This window comes from Erythranthe guttata, chromosome 2 (genome assembly GCF_056151865.1).
Source record: "Erythranthe guttata isolate IM_541 chromosome 2, IM_541, whole genome shotgun sequence".
Classification (NCBI taxonomy): Eukaryota; Viridiplantae; Streptophyta; class Magnoliopsida; order Lamiales; family Phrymaceae; genus Erythranthe; species Erythranthe guttata.
Window position 1 is genome coordinate 16,574,240 of NC_142534.1, and position 15,321 is coordinate 16,589,560.

General features: G+C 31.5%; 2 protein-coding genes across 2 annotated transcripts; one reads left to right on the plus strand and one right to left on the minus strand.

The window, feature by feature from the left end:
- The first annotated feature begins 271 nt into the window (after positions 1-271).
- LOC105963977 (DUF641 family protein (DUF641)) lies at positions 272-2,131 on the plus strand. The gene has a single exon (XM_012988478.2). It carries the CDS (start codon positions 502-504, stop codon positions 1,924-1,926), a length of 1,425 nt encoding a protein of 474 aa, XP_012843932.2. The 5' UTR covers positions 272-501; the 3' UTR covers positions 1,927-2,131.
- A 1,848-nt stretch (positions 2,132-3,979) lies between these two features.
- LOC105963685 (axial regulator YABBY 1) lies at positions 3,980-7,018 on the minus strand. The gene is made up of 7 exons (XM_012988121.2): positions 6,574-7,018; positions 6,291-6,449; positions 5,939-6,059; positions 5,100-5,148; positions 4,743-4,818; positions 4,402-4,476; positions 3,980-4,257 (listed from the first exon to the last, which is right to left on the minus strand). The coding sequence occupies exons 1-7, from the start codon at positions 6,691-6,693 to the stop codon at positions 4,186-4,188; spliced, it is 672 nt and encodes a 223-aa protein (XP_012843575.1). The 5' UTR covers positions 6,694-7,018; the 3' UTR covers positions 3,980-4,185.
- Positions 7,019-15,321: the final 8,303 nt, after the last annotated feature.

The following is a 15,321-nucleotide window of genomic DNA, read 5'->3' on the forward strand; positions in this document are numbered from 1 at the left end:
CAGTTTCTGATGCACCACAACAATCTGATATATACAAGCCAAAAAACACATATTATGATCATCTTGCTTCAAAATGTAGAGTTATAATGGGATAAAACGGGTAAAAAAGTGATAATATTCCATATAATCTCGAAGATTCCACTAAATTTGAGGAGTTGAGGGGTGGTTGTAATTATCCAAACAAGAGGGGGGTTTTCGTAATTTGACCATACAACAGGGGTTGGTTGTAATTTACCCTAAAAGGAAAGTCCCACTAGTTCGCACGCAATGAATACTTTTTCACACACAAACACGCGCTCATTTCTTCTAAGTCATCCAAAGCATCTCACCCACCCCACCCCCAACCACCCCCCCTACCCCCCCCCCTACCCTACCCCACCCCACCCCCTGAACAACAACGAAGATCAAAGCTCGGATTTTGCAAGCAAAAAGTATACGTTACATACAGATTACAGAATCATAACCAGAATCCGTACGATTTGTGTTTGCAGATTTCGGGAGATGGTGGAAATGGAAGGCGGCACGCCGTCCAAGCAGCAGCCGCAGATCTCCGATATGTTCCAGAAATTCGCCACCGCTTTCAAGACCAAAACCTACGAGCTCTTCGCCGAAGATTCCAATTCCGATTCCGACGCCGCCATCCTCCTCCTTGACTCCGCCGACGAATTCATCCCCGGCCAGAAAGTCGTCGTCATTAAACCGGACTCGATTTCCGGGTCGGATAATTTGGGGGCGCACCTATTCGGACCCCTAATTCCTTCCCTATTCGCAACTATCTCCTCCTTCGAAGCTTCATACCTACAATTCCAAGCGGCGCACGTGCCGGAAATCGACCGGAATGCACTCGAGGCGGCTGATAAATTGATCGTCTCGATTCTCCAGAAATTGATCGAGATGAAGAACTTGTGCAAGGATTCGAATGGGCGGAGCCTAGGGTTGAACTGCGATTTCGACTTTCCGGCGGGGTCATTTCTGGAATTTCAGGTGCAGGAGAATCAGAGCAAACTCAGGATTTTGGAGACGGTGGTGAATACCCTGCAAGCGCAGATGGATGTTAAGGACGATGAATCCACTGATTTGAGGAAGAAATTGGATAAAATTCGGGTATCGAACACCAATTTATGCCGGAAATTGGGTCTGAAAGAGGGAAATTTGGGTTCTGGTTTGGAGGTTTTGTTGACAATTAGGGTTTTCGAAGCAATGCTCGGAGATTCACTTCATTCACTGCGTTGCTTCGTGAAGTTGTTGATCGATTTGATGCGACGAGCTGGCTGGGATTTGGAGGAAGCGGCTAATTCTGTCCATCCGCAAGTGAATTACGCAAAAAAGGGCCATTTTCGGTACGCGTTTTTGTCATATATCTGCTTGGGAATGTGTCAGAATTTCGATAAACCTCATTTCGGATTACACGGCAGTGAAGCTACGTGTAATGAAAATGGTACAATCGAAAACAACAACAATAGTTATCTGAGGCAATTAATCGAACACGTTGCGAGCAATCCGATGGAGATCCTGAGCAAGAATCCAAAATGCGAGTTCTCTCAGTTCTGCGAGAAAAAGTACGAGGAACTCATTCACCCAACAATGGAGTCATCGATTTTCAGCGGTTTAGATAGAAAGGAGAAAGTATTGGATTCATGGAAGTCATTGACCGTGTTTTACGAGTCGTTTGTTCGAATGGCAAGTTCGATTTGGCTACTCCACAAGCTGGCATATTCGTTCAATCCAACGGTTGAGATATTTCAGGTGGAGAAAGGAGTCGAATTCTCGATTGTCTACATGGAGGATGTCTTGAGGAAACCTAGTTTCCCGCGAAAAACGAGGCCGAGAGTGGGATTCACAGTTGTGCCTGGATTCAGAATCGGCAAGACAATTATCCAATCACAGGTTTATCTCACCGACTCAGAAACTTACTCAGTAGCGTGATACGTCGTAATATCCGAGTTGTTAATTACCATACGTGCTTGCTCTGCTTTTCAAGATTAATTAGCCATAGTTATGTTCAGTGTGAATAATCGATTAATTTCGCTCATAGATGTTTTTTTTACTTACTTTCTTCGAGTTTCTATAGGTTCTTGTTAATACTTGTAAAGACAAGAAAACGCAATGTAATGATTTTTCGTATTCGGCACCTGTTGTTTTCTTGAGAGGGGTTCGAGGGGTGGGTGAGATTGACCAATAAAAGTTCAAACTTTTATGTAGCTCAGTTTCGATGGAAATTCGGATGTTGATTTTTCGAACAATTTTCGATGGTAACTTTTACTGGATTAAATTTGATAATAGATGTAATTTGTAACAGATGATTTAATTGCAAATTTACTTTCATGTTATGGTTACCTAGATGTTACACCATATGAAATACACGCGTGTGATTATGTGTATTTATTCGATAAACTTCATCGGGTGCAGCATAAATAAACCATGATAAGATTTGATGACAGCTTTAACCATCTGTTAAAACATCCATTTGGTGAGCAGATGAGTGGTAAAAAATTATGTAAATAAAAAAAAAATCAAATATCACTCTGAATTAAAATATTGTATTGGGCCTGCAAATAAAATAGTTATGGGCCAATTGAACCTTTGTTTGGGCCTCTTGGTATTGGGTTGGTTACACAAATGAGCCAATTTATATTGGGTTAGTTTTATCATAACAATCGACGCCTCCACTTGTCCGCTTATCGCCTATCGTCGCCTCTGCAATAGCCGTCTTCTCCGGTCATTATCGTTCTTCCCACAACGTTGTAATAGTTGAATTAGGGCTCCGGCATCTTTTTATCTCGAAAACGATGTCTTCGCCTACGAAATGGCCCACCGAACTAGCTAGTGCACCGCCTCCATACGCCGCCTAGTTTCTTAATTCTCATCAAGTCGATTTAGAGGAAGACACCAACCATTCCAACAAAAATGGCGGAAAAGGAACATTATCAAGACGTACCGTTTTTTAACTCCAGTTATTATTTTGCAAAGTTCGATCTCGTACGCTTCTAGAAATAATTTTTTTGTAATGAAAGCCAAGGATATAAACAATAAGATATGTAATTATTGTTCTTCTCTCACTTACACATGTCTCACTTAATTCTAGCAGAATGCGCCTCATGAATATGCAATGATTCATTTATATATATATATATATATATATATATATATATATATATATATATATATATATATATATATATATATATATATGTGTGTGTGTGTGTGTGTGTGTTAAATTAATGACAAAGATAGTTTAATTAGTCTTTAATTTCTTACATATGTGTTTTTTTTTTTCTTCTATAACTCAACCATATTGTGTAATAACTTTCTTATAATTATGTGTGTGAAATTGGTATATATGTAGATAGAAATTCCAAGGAACTACATAAAAACCAGAGGGCAAAAACATCCTAAACCTACCTGAATTACTATAGCTAGGTATACATGCAGATTGCACTACTTCAAAAGAATTGAGAGAGAGAGAGAGAGAGAGAGAGAGAGAGAGAGAGAGAGAGAGAGAGAGAGAGAGAGAGAGAGAGAGAGAGAGAGAGAGAGAGAGAGAGAGAGAGAGAGAGAGAGAGAGAGAGAGAGAGAGAGAGAGAGAGATTGGAGTAATTAATAATGTGATAATAAATATGTACAACCTAAGTCAGTAAGTCTAGCTCTCAACTCTTCTGACATATATAGCTTCAAATATTTACATTTCTTCTCAAGTCAGATATATATACTGATAATTAATGGTGGGATTATTTGGCATAATAATTAACCAATATATATATATAGGAATGCAACACTTATATATACATAATACAATGCTCCCTGCAAGAATTTAATGCAGTGTGTGTGTTTTTTTCATGCTAGTTTCACTGAATGCATGCTACACCTGTACTTATATAAAACCATTAACTCTCATTTTATTATTTTGAAAAAAAAATTCAATTTAATTACCTAAAAAATAAAGAATTAATAAATATTAATTAACATGCCTGCATGAACATTATTTGAAGCTTAATTAATTAACAAGCAACTCGATAAAGTAGTGTTAATAGTCATCTTTGCCAAAACACAGCACAGTAATTAACAGATGATTAACTCTAATAACAGAAACTAATTAATAAAAAAAAAGACAAACACAATACATAGAGATTAATTAACATAGAGGATTAAAACATTCGACGAAAAACTCCGATCGATCTCGCTTAATTAGTAAGGAGAGATACCGACATTCGCCGCAGCCGCAAGAAACCCGTCCTTCATCAGAACATCATCCCCTTCCTACATATTTATATATATTTTTTTTAATCAAAATTAATTCTCACAATCTGCTGTGTGAAAAATGTGTGCTTATTAATATCTAGGGTTTTGAAATAGACATATATATATATATATAAAGATATAGATATAGATAGATAGATATACCTGTTGGCACACATTTGGTTTCTTCACGGGTTGATCAGGCATAAGTCCGAAGTGAATATGTGGGAAGTGGGCCCACTGATAGAAAGAAAACAAATCAATAATAATTTAAAAAAAAAAATCAATAAAAAAATCCCACACCGGCCATATATATTTTTTATTTTTCTTACAGTAAATTTACACACATAGAGATGGTGAAATCTACACCTAGTGAAGCATCTAGCAAAAGATACTTTATGTTGGGAAGATACAGTACAAAAAACCAAACCCTAGTAAAAAAGGAAACCCTAGTTTTAATTAATGAATATTAATATATTAATAAAAAATAATTTCTTGGATCTTACATTTTTAGCAGCGGCGCTGAACGCCTCCCTGTGACTAATATCAGGGTTTCCAGCTTTGATACGTTGGATCTCGTCCCTGCAAATTAAACAATTTTTTTTTAATAATATAATTAAATTCTTGATAAATAAATACAGAGAATTCTTTTGTAGGCAATAGCATGTTCTTCTTGGCTACTATAATTAATTATGAAATTAAATAATAGCATGTTCAGACATTTCATTTATGTAGTTAGAAACAAAGTTAATAATAAAGCTGCACAAACACATGCACACCTGGTAGGGTGGGTGGGTGGGTGGGTAGGGTGGGGGTCTATGTAATGTGAGTGTATGTATATGTGTATGTATATATATGCTTACTTGATGAACCGGTTGTAAGCAGATGGCACTCTCTGTCTTTTCTCCGGAGCTGAAAATTAAAAATTAAAAATTAAAAATTAAAAATAAATAAAAGAAAAGAAAAAGAAATTTTAAAAAAAACAATAAAACAAAAAAGAAGACGACATTAAATTCAGTTTGGCTGACTTTATTTGGATTTTTACATTCACTATCTTTACTGTCACACCTCTCCTCAATCACTACTTCATCATTATCTAATGATTTTTTTTGCCTTTCTATTTTTCCTTTTTTCATTATTCCCGGGGGGATATATCTATATATATATATAAAATATTATTTCTTTTTTTTTTTAATAAAAATAAATAAAAAAAAAAAAAAGAAAGAAACCCAAGAAAATAGTGTAATCATGAACATATTCTTGAAATAGGAATTAATGGAGGAGCTAATTAGGTGAGAGACCAACCGGAAAAGAATGATTAGGGTTTCGGAAAATCTTTAAATTTCGAAACGAGCTACCGATTTTTTTTTTTTTTTGGGTTCAAACGACTGTTGATGAACAATGTGTGCATTAAATCATATTATTGAATTTAAAATTTGAAAAATAAAAGGAGCAGTTTTAGAGTTCTTATTTGGTTAGCAAACTACTGTATACTATAAAGGTTAGAGTTGAAGATCTCAGAAAAAAAAACATAAAAGCACACACAGATACACACAGGATAAAATTATTTTTCGATGGACGGTAGACGAATTTCTACCGGAAAAATAAATAAATAAATAAAGATTGATCTGCAATAATAATTTCAAGAACTTCAAAATATATATATAATTTAGGCGTATAATATAATGAATAAATATCTCACGTCTGTTAGCTACGGGAGGTTTAGGAAGCTCTTCGATTCCGCGAATATTCATCAGCGACGACTCGTTCGGGTTCGCCTGATTCATCAGCATGTTCGATGAAGGCGAGCTTCGAATCTCCTCCTTTATAATGTGAAAAATAAAATAAAAATAAAAATTAATTAATTAGTCCCAAATATATACAAAATCCAGAAGAAAAAAAAAACCCAAATTGGCATAAACCTAAGTTTGATTTCAGAAATATGAAATGAAACAAACTAGATATTAATTTGTTTTGATTAATCAAGAAACCCTAATCTTTAGTACTCAGATTGTATAAGTAGTGCTTGTATGTTTATGTGTATGTATATGTACCAGAAGATTCTGGGGAGAGAAGAAAGAGTGGCCGAGATGAAGCTGATTGGGGGCGGCGGCAGGGAGGAGCAACCCCCGCATGTTGACGGAGAGAAGGTTCGTGCAATGGCCGCATCTCACCGTCACAGTTTTGAACAAGCTCGTACACGGAACACTCACCTAATTAAATTCAATTCATTCATTCAAGAATTTAAATTGAATTATAAATATATATATATATAACAAAGAAGCAAAAATTTTCAAGAAAATATAGATATAGGTAGATAGAGGAAGATATACGTACGGCGAGGACAGTGTCGCAGAAGTTGCATTGGACGTAACAGAGCTGCTCGGAAGGGGAGAGGTGGTGGTTGTGGTGGTGGTGGTGGTGGTCGGCCGGTGCAAAAGCAGATGAGGAGGACATTGTTCTTATTAATATTGGGGTTTTCTTTTTTTTGTTTTTTGTTTTTTTTTTTTTTTTTTTTTTTGTGGATTTGATTGATTGATGGATTGATTGATCAAGGTATATATGTATGTATGATGGTGTTATTGGATCTGATTCTTCTGTGAAATGTTTTTCTCTTTGGTGGTGGGGAGTGTTTTTGATTTATGAAAAACACAACAAGAGATCAGGAGAGAGAGAAGAGAGAGAGAGAGAGCGAGAGAGAGAGGAGAGAGAAGAGAGAAGGGTGCCCACTAATATAGTGGAGAGAATTTAAGAGAGAAGCTATGTTCATCATCATATACGTACATGATATGCATGTGTACATGTATGTATATACGTAGAAGTGGGTACTGTTCATGTATACATACATACATATGCTGGAAATGTATGGTTGGCATTCCGATGGTGTTTGTGGGTGTGAAGTGTGTGTGTGTGTGTGTGAGAGAGAGAGAGAGAGAGATCTAGAGAGAGAGAGAGAGAGGGGCAGCAGACGCGGCAGAGGTGGGGGAGAGGAGTGAGAAAAGGACGTGTGCATGGGCCGATTAGCTTTCACTCATTCACCTGTTCTTTTCATACTTAACACCCCCCTCTCTCTCTTTCTCTCTCTTTGTGTGTGTATATGTGTGTGTGTGTGAGCCCTAATTGTATAAAATAAAAATTATCTCGATTCCCAATTTTCCTTTTTTTTTTTTTAATATATAAGTATAATAATATATTTCAATTTAAATTTGTGTATTTAAATTTGGCAAAAAATTACGGTCACCGCTGAGCTAAGGTTAAATTATAAAAATACACTTCTTATATATTTGGATAATTACAACCACCACCCCTCAACATGTATTGTTTTACTGAAAAATCCATCGTTCGGTAGGTAAATTTGATAACGTAAGAGTCGACGTGTAAGACAATACAAAGATGAGGGGTGGTTGTAATTGTCCAAACAAGAGCGGATTTTACGAAATTTGACATTACCTCAAGGGGTAGCCGTAATTTGTTCGTTAAATTTGATACTAAGTATAACATACATAGGGGTAGGTTTAGTAATTCAACCCACGCACCAAACCCTTGAATCATTACTATTACCGAAATTTCGGTATCATGAAATTCATTACCATTGCCCTACGAAATATGCGATGTATCGAAATTCAGTACAGTGTGGTAATAAGTGTTCTAAACATACTTGGTCAAACTAGTTCAAAGCATATACTTATTTAAAATACTCAAAACCACCATTTTTTAAGATATAAGTGTTCTAATAAAATAACTCTTAATGTGAATTATATCATCATTAGTAAAAGCGTTCAAAATATTTTTAACATGCCTAAAAGTATAATTAATTATTAACATAAAATTTTATTTATTAATAATATTTCAATACGGTAATTAAAAATATTTTGATAGAAAATTAGTATGGTTCAATAAGCCCAAATTATTACCTATCCTCTGAACTTACTACTATTACCTTTGTATTGGAACTCTAGTCCTCAAGGCCCTTTCATCAAAACCCCAAATTATTAATAAATAATTAAAAATCAAAATAATATAAAACAAATTGTAAAAATAATATCAAAGTCATTTATATCATAGTTTTAATGTGACTTTAGTACAGCATCATTTATTTATGGTTTAATACTATTTATTATAAATCTGTAATGCTTCAAAATCGGATTTCACAAACGTTCAACCTAATAAGCCTACGATCGATCACCGAATACAACACCGTAAGAAGAAAGGAAAATCGAAAGTTGTTACAAGAGTTTCGAAGTTGAAAAATATCTTCAGTTAATGTATGTGCTAATTAAATATCTAAATTTTAAGCTTACTCAAATATCCTATATTAATTAAATTTGTTAACCAAACTATTGAGGTAACAGTCCACCTGCATCTATTTGCCCTAAACCTTTTATTATATGTGAAATAAAAAATATATATCTACAAGAATAACAATATTAATATTTGAATTTAAATAAATAATATTCATAAGCAGATTAAAACAAAAAATAAATAAAGGGATTAAACAATTAATTAAATCTGATTTGACCGTTCGCACAGGCTCTCCTTTCTCTTACAGACACACACAGAGATACGTAGTTGTCAGTGAAATCAGAAACATATCTTCCAATTTTTTCTCATTTAATTTATTATTTATGTAGCCTCTTAATTTAATTTGTCCTCACATTTTTTTCTCCTGCAAAGCAAATTAATTAAGCATTATTTTTATTTAATAATATAAATAATGTACGAATTTTTATTTGTCAATTGATGACGTGGCAATACAACCATTATAATGATTAATTATAAAGCTTCAAATTTTTATTTTTTTTAATAATATTAATACTCCATTTATGTTTGATTAAAATTAAAAAGAGTAGTAATTTATTGGTGAAAAAGAAAGCTGTCACTTCTTCTCTAACATAATTGAAAACCATCACATCCAGAAAATCCAACCTCGTGTGTCCAAAAAAAAAAAGAGGAAAAAGATAAATAAAATTAAATTACGTCCTTTACAAAAGTTACCCTGAAGAAGATTGTAATTACAATTTTGTCCATCTTTATTACACACATGTTATTATGGTCCACTGTATACACTTTTCTCCAGTAAATGTGGGGAAGTGCTCTAGTACCAATTTAGTGTCGTGTTTGGATTCAGTTGTCTATTTTTATTTTTTTTAATAAAAAGAAGATGTTTAGAATTTTAGATTATATAAATTAATTATCATAAGAAAACAAAAACTTCTGGAAAGTGATTTTGAGCTTCTTTTGGGCTCATAATCACTTTTGAAACTTCTCTTAAAATAAGTTGTTTTAAGCTATAGTTTGAAAAGGATCATTGGATCTGTATTTTTTTTAGTTGATTTTCCAACATGCTTGCAAACACCATCAACTTTTAAAAATAAGTATTTAATGCCAACTTAACTCACAGTACTAACTTCTACTTTTAAATAATTAGCTTTTGCAAACACAAACTAAGACTTCGTTTGGTTGCCAAGATAAGTCATGATTAACTAAATAGTTGGACTTACCTTGATGTTTGGTGTCCCCAATAAATTGCCGGTCAACCCGCCAAAATTATATATTCATGGCTTATCTTGGTTTATCTTGCCTTCTAGTGAGTTTTTTTTTTGGTTGAACATTACGAGCTCCAATAAAATAATTGGGTTTCATTAGATTACTTAATCAATCTTAGTTAATCTTATCTTGCCAACCAAACGGGGCATAAGGCTTTTATTCGGATATATAGCAGGGTGCGTGCACATGGAGTTAAAAAAATTTAAATCCACAATAACAAATTCATTGATCCCGTTTAATGAAATAATTTTGATCTATATATTTTTCGAGTCATGTGTGGTAGATTTCATATTCGTCTTATATACTACTCCCTCCATTCCCTTTTAACTGTCGTTTTTTAGTTTTACACAAGGACTTAGGTGATAGATAATATAGACAAAAAAAAAAATTATAAAAAATGAAGAATATACATTATGGAACAAAGGGAGTATCTTTAAAATTATTTCCTCAAAATCCTCCAATTAGTTAATTTCACATTATTTCATCCAAACATGACCTTACTTTTTGTTACAAGCACATGGGATATTTCTATTGGTCTTGAACATACGTTTACATAATGGTAACATACCAAAAAATAAGATGTGTAAAATTTAATGCCAACCATTTAATTTATCTCAGGCGGGTGACATTAAATATTCAATATATATAAGTACAGTTTACTGAAAATTGAAAATATTGTGTTTGTATAATGGTCCTCACATTTAAAAAAAAAAAGGTACAATTGGTCCCTTGAATTTTCATTTGCAAGTTGGGACAAAAAACTCTGCCAAAAATTGATCAAAATTAGCATAGCTTTTTAAAGTTTCATTTTCCTTTTAAGTTGTCACATGGTTTAATTATCTTCAACATTATTTTATGTGCACTTGGTACAATTCTCAGACATTCATTATTGATTTTGTCTACTGTCTATTGGTTTTCAATTTAGATTTATAAGGGCCATATATATTGTAAGAGGTCGATTTTTCGTCGATACTTCCACATATTATGGGTAGCGTAGGAGACAACTCTATTTTCCCCGGGGAATCTTTAGAATTTCCACAGCGTAGCTTTCAATTCGCCTCTAACCATCGAATGAAACGTGAATAACCAGTCCTCCTCTCTTTTAAAAAAAATTGCGCTTCCGTATTTGTCGGTGCTTGAAACAATTTTCTTTCAATGATTATTATCGTTAAATTAAAGTCAATTTCTAAAATATGTCGAAGTGGATCGAATTCCTCATCTAATGTATTGATTAAAAATAAAATCTTCGTCTAGTGAACATACAGATATGAATATTCTTCAGGAGAACCTTGATAAATAAAGAGCATCACTTAAATAATAATTTCTTTCGGTCCGACTTGTTGAAAATGTAATAAATTACCAGCTCGATATTTAAAATTTTGCTAAATTAATACTAAAATTTTGTATGTCCCGACGAGATTTCTAGAGGTTTAAGTGTATGATACATCCAGTGAAAGTTACACCGAATGAATTTTTACAGTTCATCTACGCACCCCAATGCTAGTTTGTGATTATGAATTGTAAAAATCTGTCGGGTGTAGCATAATATAAACCGATTTAACTGGATATAATATTTTTTTTTTGTATAATAATAATTATTAATTGAGAAGATAGTGAATTTGATCCATTGAATAGTAGTTGTTTTTATGTTTGTGTCGTTTAATAAAAGAATTGGGGTAGGGTTTATTACGTCCATATATACAGTATGGAGAGGAAGGGAAGCAGTGTACCTGATTCTTACATGAACGTGACAACATATATATATATATATATATATATATATATATATATATATATATATATATATATATATATATATAACTAGTATTTCACCCGTGCGATGCACGGGTATAATTTAAATAATAAAAAGTATTCTAGATAAAATAATTTACTAAAAATTTAAAAAAAAAATAATATATATAATATGACATAATAAAAAAAAATATTCAGTCCGTTTGATTTAAGTACGGAATAAAACAAAATAATTAATAAAAGTAGTAAATATGAAAAATGTGGTATTAAGAATACAATGCATCATCGGTTACGAATGTTACAACTATTATTGAACCAACACACTCGAATCTTTAATGTGAAACTTAATTATCAAAGTGGGGCTTGAAAGCACATTCATTGACGTAGCTCGTCTAGTTAATACCTAGCGAGTAATTTGCACATTGTTAATTTTTCATAGGGCTAAATACAGTTTGCACCCTTAAACTATAAGGGTGGTAACACTTACCCCCTTAAAGTTACAAATGTAACACTTACCCCCCTCATTAATGAATTTAAAGATATAACTTTGACTTTGAATGATGTGGTATTTTTTCTTCCCAAATTGTTCTTCTAGCCATTAAATAATTAATGAATATGTAATAATAAAAAATTCGGCAACTTTGCCAAAACTTAATTTTATTATTTCAATATTGTAAATTTATGAATGAAAAAAATTGAATTTTAGTTTATTTTTGTTTTACCTTGTGTTCATTTGTAGCTAATAAAAAGTTAACCATTATTCGAATTTTAATTATAATTTTATAGTTTATATAGTTATTTTAATGCGTATATGACTCTAATATAATCATCTCACTTTTTACTTTGAGAATCACAAAATGTATTCAAAAGTTAATAAGAAATTATAATTTAAACGTCTAAATATTTAAATATTATTTTATTAAAATTTATATTTAAGTAACTTAAATAAATTTTCAAATCAATAATTATTATAAAAAAATTGGCCATTTAAGTCTTGAATATTTTTTTCTTGCGAATGTTTAACGTATTTTATATTAAAATATTGAGATTTTTATTTATATTAGGGTCTATAGTAATTAAAATGTGGAATTAAACATAAATCAAAATATTTTTTTAATAATTATTATATTTTATAAATTTTAGTTTTTGATATATTATTGAAAATATTTTATTATATATGCATCAATATAATACCTAGGAGGACAATTTGGGAAGAAAAAATGCCACATCATTCAAAGTCAAAGTTTATCATTAAATTCATTAATGAGGGGGGTAAGTGTTACATTTGTAACTTTAAGGGGGTAAGTGTTACCACCCCTATAGTTTAAGGGTGCAAAGTGTATTTAGCCCTTTTTCATATGCAATCATGGCACACATTACTGAAACATAAATAACCTAAAAGTGCAGAGATAAATATAATTAATATTAAATTACTTTGATAAAATAGCTAGTTCATTGAATTCGACTACAAAATTAGCATAAATTGCAAATACACTGAACGCAACAAAATAATACAAAAGTCAAATGTTCACGCCACCTCTAAACTTAACTCTCGATATTACAATGTATAATTGTACATATCACCTATAATATTAATATTAATACTAATATTAATTCTAATATTAATATAACTACTAATATCAATATCAATACCAATACCAATATCTATATCAATACCAATATCAATACCAATATCAATACCAATACCAATATCAATATCAATACCAATATCAATACCAATATTAATGCTAATACTAATACTAAACTAATACCAACACTAATATGCGTAGTCAATGTAACACTAATACTAATACTAATAGTAATACCAATGGCTGCTAATACCAATGGCAATGTTAATACTAATGCTAATACTACTACTAATATTAACTATAATACTATTATTAATATTAACACTAATAATGCTCATACTCATATTCATAGCCATGCTCATATTTATACTTATACTCGTACTCATTCTAATATTCATACTAAAACTCATACTAATATTCATAATAATGTGCATACTCATACTCATACGTCTACTTGTACTCATACTTATACTCATACGCATACTTATTTTCATAATCATATCAATATTACTACGAATACTAACACTAATACTAATATTGATAGTAATATTGATAGTAATCATGATACTTATACTGATACTCATAATGATAGTCGTAGGGATACTGATATTGTTAGTGATACTAATATTGATATAATAATATTGATACTGATACTGATATTGATTTTGATATTGATATCGATACTTGTATTGATACTCATACTTATAATGATACGCACAATTATACTCACACTACTACTTTTTATACTGATACTGATACCCATGTTGATACTCATATTGATATTGATTATGATAATAATATTGATAATAATACTGATACTCTTATTGACACTCATACTGATACTAACACGGATACTCATAATCTGCCTAATATTGATATTGATATTTGTATTGATACTAAGATTGATATACTAATACTGATAGTAATACTACATTGACACTATTATGATATTAATACTAATATTGATATTAATACTGACAATAATATTTATACTCATATTGATACTTAATACTCATTAGTCATACTGATACAAATACTATTACTTATACAAATATTGTTGTTAATACTGATATTAATTCCGATACTAATATTAATACTCATACTAATACACTTAATATACTCATACTAATACTATTAATACTAATATTGATACTAATATTGATATTCATACTGATATTCATAATGATACTAATATTGATACTCATACTAATAGTGATATTAATATTAATATCGATACTAATACTGATATTAACATAGATATTACTATTGATATTCACATTGATATATTAATATTGATACTCACACTGATGTTTACTTATACGCATATTGATACTGATGTCGATATTGATACACATATTGATATTGTTACTGATAATGATACTGATATTGACACTAATATTAATACTAATATTGATACTGACATTAATAGAGATACTATTACTTATACTAATTTTGTTACTAAAACTGATAGTAATACTGATACTCATACTGATAATGATACTGATACTAATAGTGATCACTACAACATAACTGACTTTTAATAACACTATCTTATAGCGTTTTTTTCAACAAGTGCTATTATTACATTTTCGGCTTAAAAGAATAAAAAAAATAAACGCTATAGATTAGCCGTCCCGCAGGCCCATGAATTTTTTTTGGTCGCCGTAGAATAAATTAGATTTTTAGTGAGAGAAAATTTCATTTAGCCTAACCATCAATTTTTTCCTCACAAAGCCAGTAGTGAATGTTTTCTCTCTTCGATCTGCCGACCAACCCGACTCCATCGTCTTCCCGTTTCTCTTCCTTCCAGTCCAGACATTTTGTTCTCACTATATATTTCTCTCATTATTTTGGATTTTTCTACTTTTAATTTATTTGCAAAAATCCCAAATTCTACTCAATTCATTTGCTCTTACTTCTGGTTGTGAGTGTTCTTGTTGGGTAAAGTATGGGTTTTATGATTCCCATATATTATAGAGCCCAATTGTTTATCGAGTTATGTGAAAATTGTTGAATTTTCATAAATCTCATATGGTTCTTTTAATATGACGACTGCGAGAAACCGGTTCTTCTTATAGGGTTGATTTATCTTTTCTTATTAGAGTCATTTTGTTGAGAAATTGGTTAAGATTTTGTGTTGGCTCTTAAAATTTAAATACATATAACACTTATTTTATTATTTGTGGCGGATTTTATT

Excerpts from the sequence above, each read along its gene's own strand:
- LOC105963977 (XM_012988478.2), top strand. The coding sequence starts at position 502 with ATGGTGGAAATGGAAGGCGGCACGCCGTCCAAGCAGCAGCCGCAGATC.
- LOC105963685 (XM_012988121.2), bottom strand. The coding sequence starts at position 6,693 with ATGTCCTCCTCATCTGCTTTTGCACCGGCCGACCACCACCACCACCAC. Across the intron at positions 5,149-5,938 it reads ACCTCCCGTAGCTAACAGAC|CTCCGGAGAAAAGACAGAGA; the intron begins GTGAGATATTTA and ends TTTAATTTTCAG. Across the intron at positions 4,258-4,401 it reads AACCAAATGTGTGCCAACAG|GAAGGGGATGATGTTCTGAT; the intron begins GTATATCTATCT and ends ATAAATATGTAG.